The sequence below is a fragment of the Micrasema longulum genome, unplaced genomic scaffold (assembly GCF_059751315.1).
Source record: "Micrasema longulum isolate JH-2025_06_02 unplaced genomic scaffold, ASM5975131v1 h1tg001000l, whole genome shotgun sequence".
Classification (NCBI taxonomy): Eukaryota; Metazoa; Arthropoda; class Insecta; order Trichoptera; family Brachycentridae; genus Micrasema; species Micrasema longulum.
Genome location: NW_028278188.1, coordinates 93,756 through 118,441, shown reverse-complemented (window position 1 = coordinate 118,441; position 24,686 = coordinate 93,756). Strand labels below are relative to the sequence as shown.

At 32.8% G+C, this 24,686-nt stretch overlaps 2 protein-coding genes across 3 annotated transcripts; one reads left to right on the top strand and one right to left on the bottom strand.

Annotated features, from left to right (window-relative positions):
* Window positions 1-1,545: 1,545 nt before the first annotated feature.
* LOC148277629 (uncharacterized) lies at window positions 1,546-20,712 on the bottom strand. Of its 2 annotated transcripts, none has more exons than XM_088232627.1 (7): window positions 20,058-20,712; window positions 19,760-19,967; window positions 12,422-12,558; window positions 6,430-6,531; window positions 5,287-5,886; window positions 5,114-5,200; window positions 1,546-5,027 (listed from the first exon to the last, which is right to left on the bottom strand). In XM_088232627.1, the coding sequence occupies exons 1-7, from the start codon at window positions 20,236-20,238 to the stop codon at window positions 3,463-3,465; spliced, it is 2,880 nt and encodes a 959-aa protein (XP_088088753.1). In that variant the 5' UTR covers window positions 20,239-20,712; the 3' UTR covers window positions 1,546-3,462. The 2 variants fall into 2 exon arrangements, with proteins under 2 accessions (XP_088088753.1, XP_088088754.1); XM_088232628.1 differs by having other exon boundaries at window positions 5,287-5,883; window positions 20,058-20,630.
* An 86-nt stretch (window positions 20,713-20,798) lies between these two features.
* Window positions 20,799-23,858, top strand: RpS26 (ribosomal protein S26). The gene is made up of 3 exons (XM_088232635.1): window positions 20,799-20,826; window positions 21,113-21,287; window positions 23,636-23,858. Exons 1-3 carry the CDS (start codon window positions 20,824-20,826, stop codon window positions 23,803-23,805), a joined length of 348 nt encoding a protein of 115 aa, XP_088088761.1. The 5' UTR covers window positions 20,799-20,823; the 3' UTR covers window positions 23,806-23,858.
* Window positions 23,859-24,686: the final 828 nt, after the last annotated feature.

Here is a 24,686-nt window from a genome sequence, read left to right as displayed (position 1 = left end):
TAGAATAATAAATCAAATTATATTATACTCTTCACCAATTTCGGTTATTTTATTTCATATTTAGTTAAAAACATAATGAAGACATGAGTGGATGATGGCGTTATGTCGCAATTCTTTAAAAATGTACTTATTTACATGAATGAAGATTTTTTATGTACAGCCCTTTCACATAAAGCTAACTACATACACAAAAAAAAAAGTAGCAGAAAACCAATTTTGAGTACTAATGAAAGTGTTATTTTATCAATGGGGAAATATCACATACTACGGAATACCGATAAAAATATGTGAAATAAATTTAGAAAAATTAATTGTATTTTCAAAATCAATATATGTAAATACATCAATGTGGAAAAATGTTTTCATACATAACTTTTAAAATAAACTTGTTCTACAAAATATGTCTCCAAAAAAATGCGACATGTTTGGCCTTGAAAATTGTGACATCAAGATTCCTGACTATGTTCTATTTAAATTCAAACAGTCAAGAACAAAGTTTAACAGTTTCAAGTACAGAATTATTTTTTTTTACTCAACAGTCAAAGACCCTTATTAATTTAAAATTATAAAAAAAAAACTTGATATTTCCCCTTTGTATTGGCATTAAACACTTAAATCCCAGGGCTGCGATTATAAATGCTATCTTCATCTGTACATATTGTCATATAGATATTTATGCATGAAAATGTGTATGAAAATTCAAAGTATCTTCGGCGGTAACCTGTAATTGAACATTTTAGAAAAAAAATGTAAACATATTTTAATTGTCATACAGAAAACTTAATTTTACTGTGTAGATAAAATTTAAGATAAATTTTAACTTCCCAGTAGAATACGGGCAAAGAAATCTCTGCTTTTTGTTTTCGTCACATAACACTTTTATCCACTCACGTCTTTAATTTATTGATTTAATTTATTTTCTCTAATATCTTATATGGATGAAAATTATAATCATAACACTTATTGACATAATTTTGTTTATGTTATAGAGGATGACAAAACCGAATTAGAAAAACGACATTGTTTTTTAGTTAATTCTCCAGTATGTCCTTATAAGGCAAATTTTTCACTTCTGATTACCTTTTTTTAAAGAATAAAACTTGGACAGTTAGTGAACTTGGCATAAATTTGACACACAATTGCATTTTTAAAGAGAAATAAAATCATTGTAATTTTCAAAAGCGAGTAAAAGTTATATTACCAAGAAAATATTTTACTGCATTTTTTTTAGAAATGTAATGTGCTTGTACACAAAATGGTAAGGCGAATATCTCGATTGATAATTTTAGCTGGTTACAATATAATGTTTGAATAATCTATCTCACAAATAAATATGTTAATATTAGTTAATAAAGGTTTCCTTTTGCAATATTCAAGATTACAATATAGGATCACATATTCTAGAACTTGTTTTGCCAGCAAATTGTCTACTAAAAGAAAAAAAACACTTTATCACTTGCATTCAGATTGGTTAAAATCAACACGAGCTTAGGCATTTTTTGAGGTTTGATGAAAATGTACATATTTCCATTTATCACTCTCTTATTTTGAAAGTTTCAAAACTTTATTGACAACAGAACGAGTAACAGAATCGTGGGATTACTCCAGGCAGAATATTTTGTTTCTAAAATTAATAAAAAAATTATGTTCCATTTTGTCAAAAATTGTTTTTTTTTTAGTTAATCTGTTAAATATCGATTTGAAAATTTTATTTAGCTAAAACATTGCAACTTAGCTGCGGTTATCTGATGTCAAGAAGTATAGTTAATTTCATAAATCAGTAGCTTATTTAAAACAAAAGGTTGCATTTTTTTCTTGATATCTTTTACACATGTTCAATGTTACATTAGTGACAGACGAGTAAAGCGGCCAAGACAACAATACAGAATTTACACCACTAAAAATATCACACGTACATTGCTTAACTTATAAGAACATAATGGTGACTATGTATAATATTATTATTTAATAAGCCAGTCGACATAAGGAGGCTTTGTTTCAATTGGATATAATAGGTATTTTAAAACACTACATGCAGTAAAACAAATAACTAAGTAATATAATTAAATCAAACCATTTGCCTAAGTTTATACTTCTCAATATTAGTAACTCTCGGGCGATCTATCACTACGCTGATTAGTGCCAACACGAGTAATAACCAATGTAATATGTGTTAAGAGTTATTTAATGTGTAGCTTAATCCAAAAAGATATACATTTAAATATGAAACAAAGCATTACGGCATCGGTACTCCGAATAAAGAAGGTGCGTGTGCCACATTATATTGACATTAATCTAACGATGCATTTATTCCAATTTTGGATCACAAAATATGCAGCAATAAAGTGACTTGCGGGATAAAATTCATATGAAAAATTATATGTTAGGAATATTTTTTTACTTGTATAATTTAAACCTCCATAAAATTTGAATATGAGATGTGCAATTATTATAGTTCCATAGTTGGTATTCATTTTATTAAGGTGTGTGAGAGATTGCAATGAATATGTGATCATATTCATAATGCAAGCTTTTGTATATATGTACGTAGTCTTCAATTGTTATTCCCACCTATATGTTAATACGGGTGATGATTCCAATTGGTTATAGATGATAATTTAGAATGCTGCGTATTTAATTTCATTATATAAAAGTTAATTCTAGAAGAGGAGGTAAATTGTAATTTTAATTATCCACAAACTGGTAAAACTCTTTTACTTTGTTTTGTGGAGATGGCAAATTTTAAAATGCTTCTAAAAAGAATGTCTATCCAAAAGCGGATAAAAGCAGAGATTAAGTTGAAATAAATTCACTTAATATAGAGTTCCCTCGATTATGAATTAAATTTCACCAAACCACTATTTAGCGTAAGTTCTAAACATTTACATAGCAACAAAATTAGAGTAAATAATATAACTCGTACATGCCTCTAGGATCTAGATCCAACGCCAAGTAGCGCATTACTCAAATTTATCGAGCAGAGTATAATTTCAACTCGCGCTCGATAAGAAACAAACTCGATAGATGACAGCATCAAACATAAATATACAGTAATTTTACCTAAAACACAAGTAATAAATTGACATAAAACCAAACCAAAACACTATTACAATTTGCTTTACATTTTTCGTAATTATTATTCCCCTAAATGGAATAGTTTTGTCCATTATATTTACAGTTCACCCAAACTAGAGAAGCGTCGACTACTGCGGGTTTACATAGCCTGCCCACCTCTAACTGGGGGCAGCGCTTGAGGCACTTTACAAAGTGAATTTAGATTTAACAGGCTGAATTCAAATACAAGCTGAAAGATTTATACAAAATGTAGTAAAGTCAGGATACCCGACTAAGAGCCCCCGCGTATGCGAGGAAGTCACGTAAACACTTATATATTTCATCGTATATACAGATAAACCAGCTCGGTATTTACTGGGGCCCAATTAGGCAGGTTAAAAGCGGAGTTTATATTTTAGGAAGTTTGGGGGCGCTGACTAGCGGATTGGCTCTACGGAGATACTCCTGACCCTCGGCTTTGTAGTCGTACCGACAGCCGTGGACCTCGGCGTAGCGGTGAGGAGCGCAGAATATGACTCCACAGCGGCACGTGTGAATGGAAGCTATTGACAATCGCTTCTTACAGAAAGCACATCGCATACGCTTGGGTTTTTTTGGTTCTACATTTTTCCCGTCCCCCTCACCCTGTGGAATGGGGGGAAGGGCGATAGTGTCCGACTCCTTACTATCGCAAAACTGAGAAATATCACCGATTACATCGATAGGGGAATTGATCACTTTAACACTAGTTGCTTGCTTTACACGGTCTTCTTTAAAATTGGAGACATAACTGTTATATTTAGATTTAGAAAGTTGATTGATGTCCTGAAGTCTTCTGTCGCATCGCTCGTAAAGGGGTGTAAACTTCTCTTCGGCAGAGTAACCGTCCGATTTGTCACCTAGTCGCAAGCAACAGTTGTTAGGCATCTTTTGAATGGCCGCTTCGTATCCTTGGTTACCATATCCTAGCAGAAAGTGCCTTCGGGAAACACCGTCCAAACGATTCTTGTGTTCTTGCAAGTTATTGTGATCTAGTTTGGGAATTTTCTTAACTCTCCTACAGCGACGCTCGCTTCCAACTTCAAGGTTACGTCGTGATGAGCTAGATGACGAACCAAAATGAAAGGCGGAGGAAGGGCCCGGGTTATTATATTCTTCCGAAACATCTTCATTCTGCATCAATCGAATATTATGAATCGAATGACTTTTGTTCAATTTATCTAAACCAAAGTGTCCAATTTCTCCGGATGCTCGCAAGAGATTTTCCGAGTTAGCGCTGTTTTCCGTCCCAAACACTTTTTCAGCAAACCCAGCATCAGTCCAGCCGATGGAAGATGAGCTTGGCCCATCTAAATTTGTTAATTTTCCACTATTTATTCCGTAAGAGACATCTTCCAAACTGGTGTCATCGCCCGGTTGAAAGTGTAAATTTTCATGCTTTAATATATCAATTTTATCTAAACATTCGTCGCTAACATCTAAGCGTTCGCAGTTGCGATGCCGACTGAGCGAAGGTAATATTTTATTCCTTTTCAGGCCTAATAAGTCGGATGTGCTGCTGGAGAAGACCATATTGCCAGGTTTCACGGTGGGCCTTTTGTATTTAGTGCTCTCAGCTTTGTCCAACTCCGCGCTCCAGGTTCCTTCTACTTGAGGGATATTTACTTTCGAATAACTTTGCGTATTAAAGAAAAGATTCGAAATGGAGTGACTAAGGGTTGTGTTCTTTTTAGGTGTCCTTTCTTCTTTGACATCAACTAGATTATTTAGTAGTGGCTCACTTCCCAGGGACGAGGAAGGTCCGGCCGGGACTTCCCTGCGGCTGCGCACCTCGGGTGCATTGTTCAGGTGAGAGTTCGAACCGAACACTACCTTCCTGACCACTCTCTTGAGGTGCGTGGATGGTCCCGCCTGGTAGTAGTACTGGTCGGATCCTCCGCTACTCATTCTGTAATCCCCATGGTAATTTCCACCTACGAGACATAAGATAAAACAATGACACCCAGAGGAAGAGTTGAAATTCACGGAATTAAGGAATCAAGAGTAGATATATATTTACCTGCATTGGGAGAGTGCGACAGGAGGGGCAGTGGAAGGGCGGGGGCCGGAGTTGTCTCGAGTACCACTCCACCGGGACCAGAGGATCCTAGAAACCATTACAAAATTTAACTCCAAACTTAAGTCTATATAGGTATTATACTACTATATTAATTTGAGGAATTTAAAGCTTACCAATATTGGAGCTGACAACTTTAGGGTTGTGTTTTGACGAGTTAGTTCTTTTCATCACTTCGGAATCAAGAAGATCTACACTGCTGTCACATTCTCCTAGGAAGCATTTTTTACTAGTGCTCGGTTCGCAAAAAGGATCTAGATCCTCCCTCTTGCTACTACTGCTACTGTATGAGGAGACACTATTGATTGTCCCGGCCAAAATGGAGTCTTTAAAACTCTCCGAGGACCCGTCACTTTTGCCTTTGGTTAAGAAAGAACCGGATGATTCTCTCCCGAAGCAGTTAGTATTGGACGTTCTCCATGTTCTTCCGGAACAACTTTCATTATTGGCTATTTCCGAAAAGCTTCCGATAGGCGGCCACAATCCAAATTTGTCATTGAACAAATTTTTACCATTTAATCTACTGCAGTTTCCATCGACATTGAATATGGAACCGTAACAAGAGAGGTTGTCATCGCTGGAGCGCTGGGAGAAAAGTTTATTGTATCTGTATTTAGTGAAGTTTGGAGTCTCGTCGAACAAGCCATTGATAGTTCTCGATAGATTTTCCTCGCTTGAAGTTTTTTTCAATGAGGCTGGAGCGTCCTTACGATCTGCTGGAACGAGAAATACACAACATGAAATTAGACGAGGAAACATCAATATTTATTTATTAACGGATATTGTCCATATATACAATTTATAGGGTTTAAATATTACAATAAAATAATATTTTAAAACATTTAAAAAAAAAAGAAAATAAGCATTGACAAACATAAGGGACATCGAGACAAGATCTGGACTATTTATTTAGTGCTCGTTTAAATTGTTGAAAACTTAAACAAAAAAAGTCCAGATCTTGTCTTGAGTTAACAATACGACAAAGACGGGTCATTGGAGAATTAAGGCCATAGTTTGTTCTATGCTGATCGATGAACAGTACTTCATTGTTTCTCAACCTACGAGTCGGAATATTGAATTTTACTTGTCCCAGTAATGATGGAACATCCATTATACTATTTAGTGTGCGGAACATATATATGGAGTCAATATTAGTTCTACGTTTTTGTAGACTAGAAATATTTAACATTGACTCTATATCAGCATAAGAATAATTACCTCTCTCTTAAACAATAATCAGTTAGATGATTTTAAAATACCTTTGCCCTTTGGACTTTGCTTTTTCTTGTTACGCTTCATGGAAAGTTTCTCCATTTTACATCGGAGATCAATCATCTTGCACATAGTGACAGCTGTTTCGTCTGTAATCAAAATCACAAAAAATATTTGTATTACCAAAAGCAAAGCTATCTATTTTACGTTTGTTATTGGCATTACTAAACTTACATTTAAAAAAATTGAGTCACAAGGTATCTATATTTTATTACTCTAGAAATGATTGATTTATTTATTATAATAAAATAAATAATTTAACCACTAATTTTTATTTTTCACCGACCGGTTTCAAAGCAAACAAGCTTCTTTGTCAAGGTTTACTTTTAGTTACGTAAACCTTGACGAAGAAGCTTGTTTGCTTTGAAACCGGTCAGTGAAAAATAAAAATTAGTGGTTAAAAACAAAGTTGTTTTATTTATTTTATTATAATGAATAACCACAAAGTTAGTGCTTCAAATATAAACTTTATTTTTATTTATTCATTAAAAATTACACTCTTTAAAATATAAGTGAACTTATTAAGGCTTTTTAGGCTGTGTCCGTGTCAAGCCATAATAAATAACAATACAAAATACATAGTAAAATTTATCAGATTCAAATATAATGACATGTGATGCAATATAATAACAATCCAGAAAAAAAAGTAAAATAGTATCATTGAAATCGATAGAAAAATAATATAAATATAAAAACATAATTGAAATGATAATTGAGATATGTTTTCTAGAAACTCACGCTACACTGTAGTAAGAAATAGGAGTAATAAATAATATGCCAAATAAGATTGAGTACTAAATTAAATAATACAAAAAATACATAATGAAAAAAATATCAAGATATATAAAAAGCAAATAAGAGTAAAAGTATGGAAGGAAAGCAGATTTGTCAATTTTTGCTAATTGCCAATCTCAAACATTGATTGCGACTGTCCTCTCTGTATGGGCCCATTTAGCCCGCTGGACGTCCGGTCTACGTGGGCAAACTCAGCCGCAGACCCCCGACCCCAGACCTCACCCCACCACCGAGTTCAGTGTTCCAGTCAACGAGGACGACAAAAATATTGTATTTATGAGACGCCTAGACGCCCGATCGGATCCAAATAAGTGTAATTTAAAAAAAATATACATGTTTCAAATGGCTGATAAAATATTTATATAAATCTTTGTAAAACAGTTTTTTTTTCAATTAATAAAAAAAAAAATAATAACAAAAATCTTAGCTTATATATTTTAACATTTCACAGATCGGCCGCTAGATGGCCTACAATTCACCACGTGAGTATTTGGTTTGTGGTAAATTAAAAAAATAACAACAGACAGGCAGAATATGTAGTTTTAATCACAATTAATTTTTGTGTTCTCACCAGGAATCGAACCCGGAACCTTCCATGCAATAGTCAAGCGTCTTAACCACTTCACCACGGAGGCTGCCGGGATATTTAATGTGGTTTTTGAGCCGTTATTTTGAGTGACAGATTATTCTTTTTTCATTTATTTTTTTGAATAAATATTTGTGTTTTTAACCCAAACTACTATCTGTTCAACGAGACTGGGCCCCCGCCTCCGCCCACGTGCACATCACGAGCTCAGTGGATGCTAGATGTCGGCCATATTGGTCAAGACACTCTGTAAAATGAATACCTGTAACTGATGTTTCAGTTTTATAGTTTTAGCTAAGTGCGTAATATTGAAATAAAAATTATTCGAATGACTGGAAATAAATTAAATTATAAAAACTGAAATTTGCAAATAATTCATGAACATTATTTTTTCCTATTGTTGTGTAATACCGCATACCGACATTTTTGTTTATGAAAAAAATATCAATATTTAGTTTAATACCTACAATTACAAAATAAGGCTCAGACAACTAATTAAGGATATTGTCATCATAATGTTTCTACAAAAGAGTAGGCAGGGAGGATAGAACGCTATACCGCTTAGTTATTTTTTTTTGTGTATTCATGCATCTTTTCTACATATACATTTAAAATTAAAAATCAGTGACCAACTCTTGATTTTGAACGTATTTAAAAAAAAACATCTTCAAAGCCTTATCCGCACCTGATGGAACATAAGGCGCTGTAAGATAAAATAAATGCAGCTAATCGCAACTATTTACTATAAAGTAAGGCGATCGGTCTTACGCTTTAGGTGCTAGTTTAATAATGATAAAATATTACAGTATTTATGGAAAAACAAAAAACATCATCGCTAGCGATTGTATTTCACTCGAAAAATAAATACAAGTATTGATTAAGCGTGTCTAGCTCATTCCTAGTAAAATAAGGAACTAGCCGTTTACAGCAACTTTAATTTCTCCATATAAAAAAATCATTTTATTTTATATCTTGAACATTTAAATATTATTTAGAGACTTTCTTTTTGAAAAGAATACTATTTTCCCTTTACAGAATATGGTTAACCACCAGTTATTTTATTACCCTAAATTTAATGTAGAACGCAGCATCTTTGACATATCAAGAAAAAATATACCGGCATTTAAAATTATTGAATATTTTCATATTATTTTTATATTTTGATAACTAAGCAGAAAGGGAAATAAAAATATTTTTATGAAGCTTAAAGTACTTACTATACTTTTGCATTTTATGCTAATTACTGTTTTTAATGACAGTCGAGCATGCAGTCATCTAACAAGACAAAGTCGTGTCAAAAAGAGTGATGAATATATACTGATAGGTTTTATCGGTAAAGGTTTTCATTAAAAATAAGTATTTTGTCCTCAGCAGAAGCAGAGTGATGATGTTGTATTAGACTTGTTATTTTATGTTGCTTATGTACGGACAAATTAACAAACAGTTCGCTAAATGTAGCTTCTTTATGAAAAATCTGATTAAATTCGCCCGGACACTGACTAATCACAATAACCATCATAATGATTTCATTTCTGCAACTAATAGTGTATAGGGCACTGCATTGGTACACCAATCGGAGCGCATCTCGATCAATTTTATTGCATGAAGGTAAGATGGTCAGTCTTACGCTTCATGTGTCAGTCCAGAGACTTTGAAATATTCTAGTGTAAAAACATATTTTAAATAAATGTTACATTTCAACTATGTCGGAAATCGAAACCGAGACCTCATGCACGGTAGACAAGCACGCTGACCACTACACCACGAAGCTGACGTCACAATAATATCCCTTCATTATTGACTCACCCATAAGGATTTATCAAATCTCTGTTTTGGTCTGGTATATTAAATTGTCTATAAATTACGCATTGTATTTTTTCTTTTACATATTATTTATTAGAAAATGTTCAATATTAAAGTTTTTTAAAAAGGAGCGCGAGAGATATTAATAGTTTCGATTGAAAAACTGGACCCTATTCGATCACGTGAATTTCGGTCATTTTGTCTAAACACATGGGAGCTCACGTTAAAAAACACAGACTTTACTTATTCATTAGAAAATGAGAACAAAGTTGTGGTAGAGAGTGGTGCGATGCGCGATCAAAAAATACTTTGTGAGGCTCAAAAGGGTGAAATTTCACTGTCCAAGATTCTAATAATTCAAATGAGGCCCGAAGAGCCGATCATCTGAGGCCTGCAGGGCCGATAAATCGAGGCCGAATTTCCTAGCATAAAATAGTCAGCGATAGCCGACTGTTGCCTGCTTGTTATTAATTATTATAAAATGAGGTAGTCTGATTTAAGCTAATTTTATTTGAGAATGTATTTACTATTATCAGTTGGTGAATCTACAGCATAGGTAGTCGTATGTTAAACAGACAAAATACACAAATGCATACCAGCTAATCTGAATAGAATTTAAGTACACTATGTTTAATAATTATTGTAATCTATCAAAGTACATAGTCAAAATCTGGCTGAAGCAAATTAGCATAGAAGAAAAAAAACATTTGAACAAAAAAAAAAAGAGCACTGTTCAGTTCTTCTTAGAACAGGTTATCCTAGTATGGAGAACTCTTAACCCATTAAGATAGTACTAAAAAACAAATGTCTACATGAAATATTTTAGTATTTATAAGAGAAAGACACAAAAAACTTTTTTATTACTATTTTCGAAGTATAGAACAATAAAAATAAAAGAAACGAAAAAAAATAAAAAAATTATAAAACAAACTTTTTATTTTTATTAATTTTAAATAACAAACTTTATGATGAAACCAATACTTGGGATAAATGTGTTTTCAATTTTATTATCACAAATGAATAAAGTTGCTAAAAGAGTGTGACTCGTAGTTTATGCATTTGGATTGGGTTACACACTACCAGTCAGACAGGTTATTCTCTCTCAATGGGTTAAAGTGCAGGTTGTTTGATCATTAGTAATAGTTGAATATTAAAAGTAATAGTTAAAATTTAGATTTATTTTATTTTTTTTCATCCAAAAATATTCCATATTTAAAATTGTAACAATTACTTTAGATTTTTAACTATTAGGTACTACTAATGATCAAACAACCGGGCCTTAATCAATTAAGTTTTGTATACAGTTCTACATATAATAAATAATGATAATAAATCCAAAGTGGAAATCAAAAGGAATCTCAATAATGTGAATACAAAGAACGGCTTCACAGCTTCCGTTAATCTTGCGCTTCATAACCAAGTTCTGTATCTTATACAACATGTAATAAATACGCATAGAACATCAACTTTGTGTATTGTCACCTCCAACTATTAACTGGGGTAGGAGCTTTAACAACCAACAAAATCCTATATCTATATTTATTTTTTATCAACCTTGATGAAATCCTTTTAGGACTCAAAATATTGTTAGTCAAGAATAATAATTTAAACTCTTTGGGAAATATTTATGCCACTTCATATAAAGGTCCTTTTCTTGGTTAAGATTCATCTAAAATAAACTTTATATTTAAAACTACAGTCAAACTTGGTTAGAACGATCACAGAAATAGCGAGATCTCGGATGTAATGAGGAAACATTAGTTGACATTTTAGTTCACGGCTTTCTCCATACATTTATTCACTATTATCACAAGCTACTTCTCGGACATACCGAACAAAAATATTGTCAACAATCAAGCAAAAACTCTTAAATGGTTTCAAAATATAATTTTTGAAATAAGAACCTAAGTAATAAAATCCAAACTTCCCTTCGGTGTCAGCTAACTTAGGACCAATGCTACTGGGATTACATTTATGACACTATAGAAGTGTATAAGTACCTAATTGGTGTTTACACCGACAACATTAAAAAAGTATCAAACATATGGTTGAAATTGCGTGTAAAAAATCCAAGCTTTGTAAATTCAGTAAGTACCGGCTCGGCAACACATTACAATAATTTACAACTTCAGTTGCTGTTTATGAATGTTACCCTTGTTTCAGGGTTTTTTTACAATGTTGTTTCAATTTTTTCAATGTTGCATAAATGCATGATAAACATTACAAGTGAGTGATGTCTGATCAGTGAAAAACTAACCCCTGAATTATAAACATGTCTACTAACAAGACTAAAATGTATAAACTAGTATGTTTGTAATTGTAAGCATTCATTATAATTTTTCTTAACAGTTTTTTTGTTTAATAATCAGTATGAATTATATGTATATTTATTTGTTTACTTAGTGACAATATGCAATAGCGATTGTATTAAAAAAAAATACCTTTCTCTAGTATAACGAGTAATGCTTATAAAAAGCTAATTCAGTCGATCCCATCTTCCTCGTAATAATCAAGTTCGATTGTGTATAAATAAAATGTTTTTGTTATTTATTAGTAATCTATTAACAACAATAAATATCCAAGAGGTCAGTTCAAACAAGTCAAAACACAGCAAAGTCATACACGCAAATGGCCACACAAAAAGTTAGCCTACATAGATATTTTAATGCGTACATAAAATTCATTTTAGACAAATATTAACAAAGAAAACGGCCTTTATAAAATGTGTCATAAATATTTACTACTGTCATATATAAAGGGTAAAAAAAAAAACAGACGTAAATAAAAATACTAACCAGAGAAAGTGTAGTCGCTGAGGGTGGAGTAATGGTCATCATCATCGTCCTCAATGACCTTGACCAGGTTCACGTTGTCTCCGTCCCTGAAGACCAGCACCTTACACCCTGGGGGCAGCCACTCCAAAGCTTCATCCCTGTAGATCCAAATAAGTTAAATTAAATGCGGACATTATGTTTAATTTGTGTACTAACTATTTCCGTTTTCAATGAAGATTTCAGTTCTGTGTGTGAAATAGGACCGGACCGTAACCCAAAAATAACTAATTTGATTCGATGATTACTATCGGGTAAAAAGTAAATCGAGCGGAGATAAGTCTGCCTCGTTGTGTATTGGTTTGCGCGTTCCCTAACCGCGCTTGAGGTCCTAGGTACGATTCCTGAGAGGATCAACGTGAAATATCAGTAATATATATTTTTTACAACTTCCAGATTTAAATCAGGTTTTAATATATATTCCACCTTTTGGTTTCAGGTTGGATTTGCAAGATCATCTTGTCTTCATGCAACAAAAAAACGCTGAAATTAGTGTACTGATGCAGTGCCCTATGCACCATTAGGTGCATACAAGAGAATGATGATGATAAATAGTTGAAATAATGCAAGTATAGGGATGTTAAATCAACAAAATTAAATATGAACAAAGTTTAAGCAATCAGCGTGGCTTCCTGTAGTTATCTGACAAAATATTATCAGAATTAGTCAAGTAATTTAATAATTTTAATTGGAATAAAATTACTGTTGCTATGCAGTTGGAAATGGAAGAAACAATAATGAAATATTTTGAAAAATAGTTATATTTATAAATATACCAAGTGCAAATGTTTATAGACAAGTACTAGAATATGAGAAAGTGTAATCATTTACAGGGCTTATGACCTGCCACTGGGTGGTTTGAGTAAGCACTCCCTCATTTCACTCCACCGTAGGGCACTGCATTGGCACTTCAACGGCAAGGTATTTGGATCACTTTTGTTACATGGAAGGCGAGGTGATCAGTCTTACGTGTATAGCTCCAGCCCAGGGACAGTGAGATATTGCAGTGTAGAACCACCCTTGAAACAAATATTTTACATCGACCCTGTGAGTCGAGTCGGGATCTCAAGCATGGTAAGCAAATGCGCCGACCACTACGATACAAGGCGGACATATCTCCACACGGTATCCTTCTTCAGGATTTCAGCACGAGTTAAAAATTTGCATTCAGAGTTTTGGTTCTATTTCACACAGAGAACTATAATTTTTTACTTCCTAGGGGTTAAAATCCAGTTTGTCTAAAAACATGGATAAACTCAAAATATCGTTGATTAAACTAATTGGATAAATTAAAAAAAATATTTTCAGGTAGTAGATAAAAATAATTCAGATTAATCTCATGCTAGAAAAGCGATTTTGTAATGAATGTTGATAAATTTAAAGTAATCATTGGCATATTAATACATATAGACATGCCCCAAGCTCTCAAAATGATTATTATGACACTTAACTTAGGCCCTAATGCTCAGTCATGCCCAATGCGTTTTTAGTCGTTCTTCGACCGCTAGCCGGGCAAGACGTTTAGAATCGAAACCAAAATGCCTGCTTGTGCCATGTTTCGGATAAACATTGTAAAATATATTGTGATTGTGATTATCAAAGTTTAAAACAAATAACATTCAAATTAAAATATTATTTTTTGAAAACGTCAAACTTCGCCTAGCGGCGCAATTGCGAAGCTCTTCTCAGTTAGAGGGGTGCACTGATAGGAATACGTTTTTAAAATATAATAAACGTGACTCAATATTATTTTTGTATTCCTTGAAATTTAGTGAAAAGAAATTATAAGGAATTTAAGGAAAGAATCTGATTGGGATCCAACAAAAACAAATGTTGATTGTTAACGTTGAAATACATACTTTTTTATTTACCAAAAATGAGTATCCTCCAATTTATGGTACCATATGCATGATCGTTCAATGCATCCCCGGTATAAACAAAAAAACATAGTAACTATGGATACGTTTTCATGTCACTTTTGAAATATTTTACTTTATAGGGCATGTTCATGTATTAATATGTCATTGAAAGTAATGGTTTATAAAAGGGATTATTATTATTTTATTTTAAAATAAATAACCCGCTGAGCCTCTATTTTAGAGGCTTGTCAGCAGGTGGAAAGAAGGGGATATGGAAGGAGGTTATGAAAATACACCACAACATCCAGATCAGTTGAGAGATACTGGAGGGAATCGAACCCGCGAGGCCAATTTTACAGTTGGCCGTCTAACCAACTGCACCACGGCGCCTGTCTGATGAAAGTAAAACTAAATGTAAGATCAGTGTGAATGGAGATAACAATCTGAATCAGGTAGAAGAATTTGTGTGAGTTGTGCACTTAAATCTACCTTGGGAAACAAGTGTTTTTGTCGCAGGAGGCAAAACCAGCAGTTCAGTGGAGTTCTGGTGCTGACCCTTATATATGGGAGCGAAGTATGTATTTGTAAAAACAATGATGAAAGTAGGCTGAATTCTGTCAAAATGCGATCTCTCAGGCGAATGTGTGGTAAAATGGCACAGATGTCGAGATCTGTGCATTATGTAAGGCTGAGACCAGCATTATCGACAAAATCGGAGTGCTGCGTTACTTTGAACATGTAGAGCGAATGGACAGTGAAAGAATGTCTAAAAGGATTTACAATGCGAATGTTGATGGATGCAGAAAACGAGGAAGATAGAGAAAGACCTGGCACGAGCAAATCCAACCAATACTTAAAGATAAACATGTCGAATGTCGGAATTATCGGCGAGCATGCAAGAGAAGATGTATGAATGAAGAGGAAGCAAGGTCTGTATGCAAAGACAGAGTGATATGGCGTTCTATCCTCTCTGGAATAAACTTTGTTTTCACAAAGCGCAATTTTTGTTAAAATTTACCCAAGGGTGCTGTACAATAAACATCCCAACACGTATTGCTGCTGCAGAGTGCACAGGTGGTTGGGATCCTAGTTCATTCATTTTGAATAATTTTATAGGAGCTAGATTACAACATGTCTAGCAGCTACAGAGCGCATGGATATTTAGAAATCTAGCCTCCATTTACACTGTACAAACAAAAAATGATAAGAAGAGTTTTTAATTAATAAGTAATTGTTTACGCATAGAATCTAGATTACATGTCCTGCAGCTACAGAGCGCATTGGCGGTTGAAAATCTAGACCCTGTTTACAGTTGAAACTTCAGTTAGAAATAATTTTAAGTTAATTTAATTTAGATAAAATGTAGGCAAGTTGATATCACTAAAAGTCTCGCAGCTACATAACGCGCGGACAAGTGGAATTATAGAACACATTTTTAAAAAAAAATACAAAGACATTGATACAGTAATAAAGTGGAATGGGGATTTTTATTTTACAGGATGAAAAATTGAAGATATTAAAATTATCCTTGCACAAGAGATAAGTTGTTTTTATTATGAAATTCTATCGATATAATGAATACAAAAAAAAAACAATAACAAAATATTCCAATTTGTTGATTTAAAATCAGCCAGGAACTTTTTGTAACTAGCATACTTATATATTGCACGTTTGGTGTAGCCTAACACCCACAATTTAAAAACAATTCATGTGTATTTTATGTTCTATTTTTGTTTTAGAACAGTACTGTGCCTGGGAATAGAGTGAATGTATTAATTATTCTCAATCACAAACAATTCCAACAATAGCATTACAAAGTCCCTGCTTATGCATATTATATACATAGAACCACGATACTATGTCTATAGTACTTTAATAACCTTGAAAAACATTTTTGAAAGAATTTGAGATGTTTTGATAATAATTAATGCGAACATGTATTTATAAATTATTATAACAAATAGAGGAACTTAGATGGTTAAATGAAATGAATATGTCATTATTAATTGAATTGGCATTCACTTCATAACATTTCGTTATATATTATTATGAAAATAAAACATTGTTATCAGTGTTACACAATTTTATTATTTTACAAGACGTTACTAGTTTCTGGAGAGCACTCCTCCCACCGACGGGTGATATAAAACTAATAGTACATACATTATATTTTTCACAGTTTCATTACCGAATCTATACGAAAACGTAAAAATTGATCAGCAATGTAACCTGAAGTAGGGTGGTTATGGTAGACATGGACCCGCATCTATTAACACCCTCTTAGTCTAGTGGATGTCTTCCCACATACCAAATCTTAGTTTAATTATTGTAACATCTACTTGCGTTCTTGATTTTAATGACTTAATTCCATTAAACATTATTTTCCTCAGTGATCATGTTTCCATATCCGTACTTTAGACAACTATTCATATATATGCCAGGGGCGAATATAGTAGAATTATTTCTTATAAATCGTTGCCACCGTTTGTATTTTTCTCCAAATGTAAATAAAAATATTAATAAAGTGCGCCCAGCGCCAGCAATGAGCCAAGGAACTAGCCGATTACTCTAGCTTATTACTTCATACAAATAAGTGTACTATATTTTGAACATCTTAAACCCAGTGGTGAGATTTTTCTCCTAGAGTAAACATTCAGATTACACAAATTATTTTAAGATTCTCAATTTGGAAAATAGTATTTAAAACATTATTTATTAAGGACTATTTTTCTTTGAAATGATACTTTTGACATATGACTCTCAACACATGCGGTGCTTGACGCGGCCGTTTTTGGCATTATTAATTTCTAGAACAAATTTATTTTTAAATTGATTTTATTTCCAACTTACAAAAAAACCTAGACAGGGGCAATTTCGCAGCTGGTATCTTTATAGATTTAAAAAAAGCTTTCGACACTGTTGACCACGAAATTTTACTAAATAAACTTGAACACCTGGGAGTGGTAGGTACTCCTCTTGAACTAATTCGTAGCTACCTCACCAACAGGTACTGTTCGGTTCAAATTGGAGAGTGTTCAAGTGAATTTGGAATGATAACATGTGGTGTGCCTCAGGGATCCATTCTTGGTCCACTATTATTCTTAATCTACATTAACGATGTCACTACTTGGGGCATAAAAGGTACGCTTCAATTATATGCTGATGACACTATCATCTTCTATAACTGCCCTACGATTGAGGAACTGGAGAATGCAATGCAAAGAGATCTCGCTCACCTTGCGAATTGGTTGAGAATTAATAAATTGAGCTTAAATGTTAAAAAAACTTCGTATATTCTATTTGGAAATAAAAAAAATATCCATCTCAGCATTTTACTCGGAACGAATCAAATTGAAAGAGTACATGTCACTAAATATTTAGGGTTATTGATAGACTCCCAACTTTCATGGAACCATCAATTTGACCACGTAAAATCCAAGATTGTACCTGTAACTGGAGTTCTGTATAGACTTAGGGGTTTACTTCCTAAACCTATTCTACTTTCAATTTATTATGCCTTGATTCACTCACACTTGATTTATCTATCATGTATTTGGGGTTTTGCAACACAAAAACTGATCTCAGAGATCCAGGTTCTCCAAAACAGAGCTTTGAGGAGTATTTTCGGTCTGCCTTGGGATACACATGTAAAAGAGATATACAGGCAAACCAAAATACTTCCCTTTAAAGTCATACCTATGCATGATATCACCAGCACCATACTAAACATTTTAAATTTCTCAGCTCTTACAAATTTAAAACACCCCCTTAATAACGAGATACATAGCCACAATACGCGTAGCTCAAGAAATCTACATATACCGAAATTTAATTCAACGAAGTTTGGAAAAAAGTCTTTGGAGAATATCTCTCGAACTCTCTATAACAAGCTACCAAGTAAAATTAAAGAAAACAAAATTCGTAAAGTGCAAAGCGTGGCCCTTAAGAATTTCTTCCTAAACCTTTTTATAGAAAACAAATATAAAGGTTATTTTTGACTGGATATTAATTTGATGTTTTACTGTTTCTATTTATAAGAAATTGTGTTTGTTTTCCTTCTTTTTGATTGCTTGCTTTTTAATGGTTTGTTTTATTTAAGGTTTCTCTATATCTGATGTTTAATGCTTTTTAGCTAGGATGTATGTTTTTTTTATTTTATAATTGCATATTTGTAGGATAAAATAGTATTTTTCTTGTTTGTTCTTCATACTATGTACTTTTTGGTTAGGATGTATATTGTATATTGTAGTATAAATTTATTAGTCTATCATATTATGTATTTTGTTATAATTGTTATACATTAAACTGGTCCATTTCTGGTTGATCTTTAAATGATGTACTTTTTTTATAATTGTTAGATTTTTCTTTTAAGGTAAGATGTTTGTTTGTAGTTAGGATGTATATTTTTAATTGTATAATTGTTACACTTTAAACTGGCATATCTCTATTGAAATTAATCTGATCTGGTTGATCTTCAAATTTCTATTTGTATGAACTGGTTTAAGATTAGCCAGAAATGCGATGTCTCTTGTAACTCTTTATATCATGTACTTTATAAAATTGTTATATTTTCCTCAGTCCCGGAATGAGTTCTAATAACTCCTGGGAGTATAATGTATATGCATTGTATGATTATATTAAATAAATAAATAATAATAATAAATGGGTCAGTTGACAATGTTGACATTTCAATCGTTATGAGATTACCTTATACTGACTGAATTCATTGTGCTATTTTTTACAAACTTTTATACAAGTTATGTGTTAAATTAATGGATAATATAGCTACTTACACAATTTAATATATCACGAAGTTACGTCGTTTGGGTTGATTTCATAGATGGGCGTTGTTTTATCACACAGAACCACAGAAAAAATAGTGATTTATAGTTAACATATAACTTACATCATATTATGTACCTACTATAAAGGTACAAATAAATCTTTTTTTTTTTATAGCTTACCGGTAAATAAAATCATAGTTCGCCACTGATATATGCTAACACCTTAGATAAGTGGAATAACCACCCTACTTCAGGTTCCATCACTGATTAATTTGTTTGTTTTTGTATAGATTCGATAATGAAGCCGTGAACAATATTCTGTATGTACTATTAGTTTTATATCACCCGTCGATGGGAGAAGCGCTCTCCCGAAACTGTAGTAGTGTTCTTGTGAAATAATAAAATTGTGTAACACTGATAACAAAGTTTTATTTTCATAACAATTTAATAATGTAATTATATTGCATCCGATGTAGGTTGGGATGTAAAAAGCACAAGATTATCAATTCACATGGTTGACATTTAGCAACTACCAGTGATTTCTTATTAACATAAGTAGGAAATCGTAAGTAGAATGGAATGTCGCGGAATATATTAAAAAGTAAATAATAGGCAATCATACCTCGATGCAACGAGTCTGTGTAAAATTTAGAGCAAACCTATTATTCTCCACAAAGTCTCGAATGTCCCTCCACTGAATATCATCTACAGAGGGTAATGGAAGTCTTCTAGTAGAGATGGGCCCGCCTCTTATTGACAGAACCAGCTTCAGAGTGCACCCGTCCTTGATGGAGTAATCACTCAAACTAGCGGAATCTTCCAATTCTTTGAAATTGTACAATAAATGCTGCTGCGACATCGGTATCCCTAAAAAGACCATGTAATGTCACCATCAACAAAGTAGTGCAAAACAAACCGAATTCCATTCCCCTTAACAGTCATGTTATTACATCATACCTTCTACTCTGAAGATCTTGGTTTTGATGACGTAGATAGTGTCATGAGGTGAAACTGTCATTTGGAATGCCGATCCCGTGAGGGATTCCACCAGCACCTCGATTGTTGGCTGACATAAACCATCCTCTTGCAGTGCTTTGGACCTGCCAGACAATCTTTCCGGGTAGCCATGTTGTGACATTTCACTTTATTTACCGAGAAACTGATATCATCACTTGTAAATGCGCACTACGAACATTTATTCGCACAAATTGATGCCATCGCAATATGGGTGGGTATAGATCACTTGAAAATATAATTTGTTAACTACACTAGGCGATTTGGGGATGTTTCGAAAACAGATTTACGGCGAAAAACTGACAAATGCGCGGAAGTTTACTGAGATTTTAAGCACTGATAAAGGAACGAAGAACACGAAAACATCTTTCAATAAAAATAATTATATTTACTGGAATCTGGAAGACAATTTCAAATAGACTGGGGAACCCATATATAAATCTTGATTTTGCATATGCAACCAAACATCACACGGAATATTGCCGTCCTTGTCAAATGGCTGTTATCACAAATATTAGAAAGAGATGCACCATAATGTGTGGAACCAAATTTATTAATTGAGTACAGAGAACTGTTTTATCTTACGTGTGCGTGACGTACCATAGACAAATTATTCGGCGGAAAACATCTGGCGCCGCCTAGTGAACAAATTTTAACTACAAAACTTGACAAGTCTATTTCCGTTCTCTAGAATTTTTGGTCACGCAAAATGGTGTGTATTTTTCTTGTTACTGTATTTTAAATATGTTTTATGAAGTTAATAGTGTATTTAGTGTTATATTAAAAATCGAAAGTCATAATTTATTACTACCCTAATTGATTCTTGTGATTTTGACGGTGCAAATAATAATAAATGCGCACCCAAAGATGCTGTCAAAGCTGCCATGTGGCTATAACCCCAAAACCTATATCTTCGATTCAATTTTGAGAAGAGAATAAAGATTTTTTCTCTCTTAGCCCAGCTTCACATTTAAAATGATTTTCTCGTTCATTTTTAGACTTGCAAGCGACGAAACGCTGGACGATCCAAGAACGGTCGTGGTCATGTCGAACCCGTCCGGTGCACAAACTGCGCCCGGTGCGTGCCTAAAGACAAAGCCATCAAGAAGTTTGTCATCAGGAACATCGTAGAAGCTGCCGCCGTCAGGGATATCATGGAGGCTTCCATCGATAGTAAGTTCTCAAATTCCAAAACCAGTCCATTTACTAGTCTTTAATATACCGGCTTGAATATTTTATTGCAAGTTAAAAAAGTGAATTTCTTCTTTCGAGTAACGTTCTGTGGCTTAACATTGTTATTTTAATATGTATTGTTATTACATTTAAGGGGTTTCATCGATTTATTTAGCGAAAGATATTGGGACAAGTAATGCCCGTTAAAAAGTATCCAAAGTGTTATATTTCAAAACGTAATTTTTAAGTGGCATAAAGGCCCTTTTTATGTATCTCATTGACTTAATAATAATTGTCTGTTGGCTTTCAAATAGAATAATTAAATACGCTTGTTTCATACATCCATAATTAATGTGGTGATGACTACCGTCTATGTAAGTTCAATACCGCGTATTAGACAAACAAAATCAAAATAGCGCTTTCTGGCGTTTTCAAGCCTCATCGATTGGTATATTTGAATTTCGGAACTGACCAATAGACTGCTTGATTTCGATCAAAGTCAGTTCTGCAAAGGAATTTTCCCTACTAAAGAAGACACTAAATCCAATACGCCTAATGAGATGTACTCGATTAGCGTGGAAGAAAGTCAGCAGATACGCCATACGTAACGGCCACAGTTAACTTCATATAGACGCATACGATAGTAAAAATAGATTTTCTAATATAAATCAGCCACACAAAACTGCATTTAAATTTATTTTTTATCTTTTTTCTTCGAAATTGCAAGGTTTTTTGTCCTTGGAACATTTTGACAAATGGTTCATCCGTAATATTGAACTTGCATAGACGATATATTACTTTTTACTATAGATATTAATATTATGTATATATTATTTATGTTACAAAATTCACCAAAGAAAACTGAACGTAGTTATGCAGAAAGCAGCCAGCCATAGAAAAGTGAAACTGAGATAATAGCACTTTTGTGAAAAGAGTGAATGATTGAATCTACGCAACAGTTGGAATGTTTTTGACTTTAACAAATGATAAACTTGCTATGCCCAGAACTCTCCACTTATATGTTTAGCTCGTGAATATAATTTGAACTTTCCCCTTATCGATCCGTTTGATTTTAACAAATTAACATTTAAAATGCGCATTTTAAAACACACTTTTTATCTTATACTTAGTTTCTATAATAAAATCTTATTTTATCTCTAATTCTTAATATTTTATATATTTTTGACACTTGTGCAATAATAGTGCAATAACACACACTTACACTCACACAAACACGCTACCATGTATTGTACGAGTATTTCTGTGGATATCTGTCATTAGTTTTATTCTCTGTATATTTTATTTGTTATATTTTTTTTTACATGTATTACTGTTGATATCCCCGATAAATAAAATAAATAAACTATGAATACACTAAACAATATTGTGGGAATGCAATGTTCAATGTTGGTGTAAAAAAGAAACGAATTTATCGGTGCCTTGGAAAAATATTTATCCAGTTTTTTTGTATGCAGTTGTTACCTTAGTTATGTTTGACATTTATCATTGGACATGCAACAACTAAAATAGACTCTTTTGAATTCTTATTAAAAATAAAAGTGACATCTGTGCAAACACATCAAACTAAATGTGTAATTTTTATTTTTGGTTTGAAGCACGGGCGTTGTCGATTTTGTCGCAAGGGCAGTGAAATTTCTAAATGTCAGCGTCAGTGCCATGCCCTTAAATAAGAAATTACAATCATAAGTGAATTTCTGATGTTAAAATCATTTGATACATAGTTATAATAGTCTATACATTGTCTCAAATACATGCTAATAACAGCAATTTGTATGGAGATAATAAATATTAATAAAGATACTTTACCACAACTTGATTTCCATTTTTCCACCACAAGCTATTTACGGCTTTTGGGAAATTGTCTGAAAATTTAAATATTTGAGTAAATAATAAGAACTCAAGTATTTCTCTTTTTCCTTAAAAATAAAAAAAACAAAATGATAAGAATATTACATTTTTTATATTCATTTGTCTCAGAATAGCTAGTAAAATCATCCATTCATAATCAAATTCAAATATCAAAACAACTGTAAACATGTAAATAAATGCCCTTCTTTTATTGTAAATAATCAATAAATAGCCGAAAATTTAATAGTTCTTTTGTATCACGGGATGGGGCACTTCAGTTTCTAAGGTTTTGACTTTAAAAAAATTGTGAATTTTTGACCTTACCGATAAATTAATGTTTTTATTAGCTATCCTTTGTTTATCAAATTACAAACCTTTATAAACAGATTTATTTTCTACCCTTTTCTCTGAAAATCTCCCAAACTAAAGGATTTTCTATGAATGAGTATATTTATAAATGAATTGATGTTTTCCTTTAGGTAACTACCAGCTCCCGAAGTTATATGCAAAGCTCCACTACTGCGTGTCTTGCGCTATCCACAGTAAGGTGGTGAGGAACAGGTCCAAGAAGGATCGTCGCATCAGAACTCCCCCTCAGCGTTCCTTCCCCAGGGATAACCGTAACAATCAGAATAGACCCAGGAAGTGAACAACTTTATATTTCGCTTGCATTACTCTTTAATAAAATAATGTAACCAACCATTTTTGTGTTTTATTCTTTATGTTTGGCTTGTACTTATTCAACCTGTAACTTTATGAAGAGATCCAATTGTTTAAACACGATTGATTCACTACTGAAAAAATTAAGAAGGCTAGAAAAAAATTGTGGTGAATGGTGATAAAATGCTGATATGACTTTAATATTATTATGTATCTACTTACGAAAATATAAATCTACACTAAAAAAAATATATTACGAAAATAGAGCTACATATAATAATAATAATCCCTTAGTGTTTATTTGTAAAGGAAGAGCTGTGTAATTGTCTTTGTAATTAGACGCCTTGTAGCAAAGTAATTTTGTGTATGGAATACTTGTTAATTTAGTAGAAAGGAAGCTTATTTGCTATACGCGTGTAACATATTATTTGTATGATGTTTAACCCTTTTTACAGGTGGCCGTTTCGAAATTGAACAATAGCAAAATTACGTATTATACTTTTTTTTAAATAGCACACATTTTTTTTTTATCAAATTCGGGTAAACCGTAAAGGTGTAAATATAATTTTTTTAGTATATGAGATATTTTTAAACAATTTATTTTGCATACTTGACTAAAAGAACTTTTTTTTTTTTGAGTTGCGACTATTTTGGATGTAGGGTTAACAATAATTTTTTTAATTTATCCCAAGTTTTTTATAATTTATTCCAACTGATATTGTACAAGTAGTCCTCATCAGAAAAAACAAGTAGTGTAGATCATTGCAAACATTGAAAAACATCCCTATTTAACAAAAATGGTGCTATACTAAATTATTCATAATAAAAATGTGTGATCCGAGTTATGAACTTTTAAACATTACGGTCATA

Excerpts from the sequence above, each read along its gene's own strand:
- LOC148277629 (XM_088232627.1), bottom strand. The coding sequence starts at position 20,238 with ATGTCACAACATGGCTACCCGGAAAGATTGTCTGGCAGGTCCAAAGCA. Across the intron at positions 12,559-19,759 it reads GACTTTGTGGAGAATAATAG|GGATGAAGCTTTGGAGTGGC; the intron begins GTTTGCTCTAAA and ends TTGGATCTACAG. Across the intron at positions 6,532-12,421 it reads CAGCGACTACACTTTCTCTG|ACGAAACAGCTGTCACTATG; the intron begins GTTAGTATTTTT and ends TTTTGATTACAG.
- RpS26 (XM_088232635.1), top strand. Across the intron at positions 21,288-23,635 it reads CATGGAGGCTTCCATCGATA|GTAACTACCAGCTCCCGAAG; the intron begins GTAAGTTCTCAA and ends GTTTTCCTTTAG.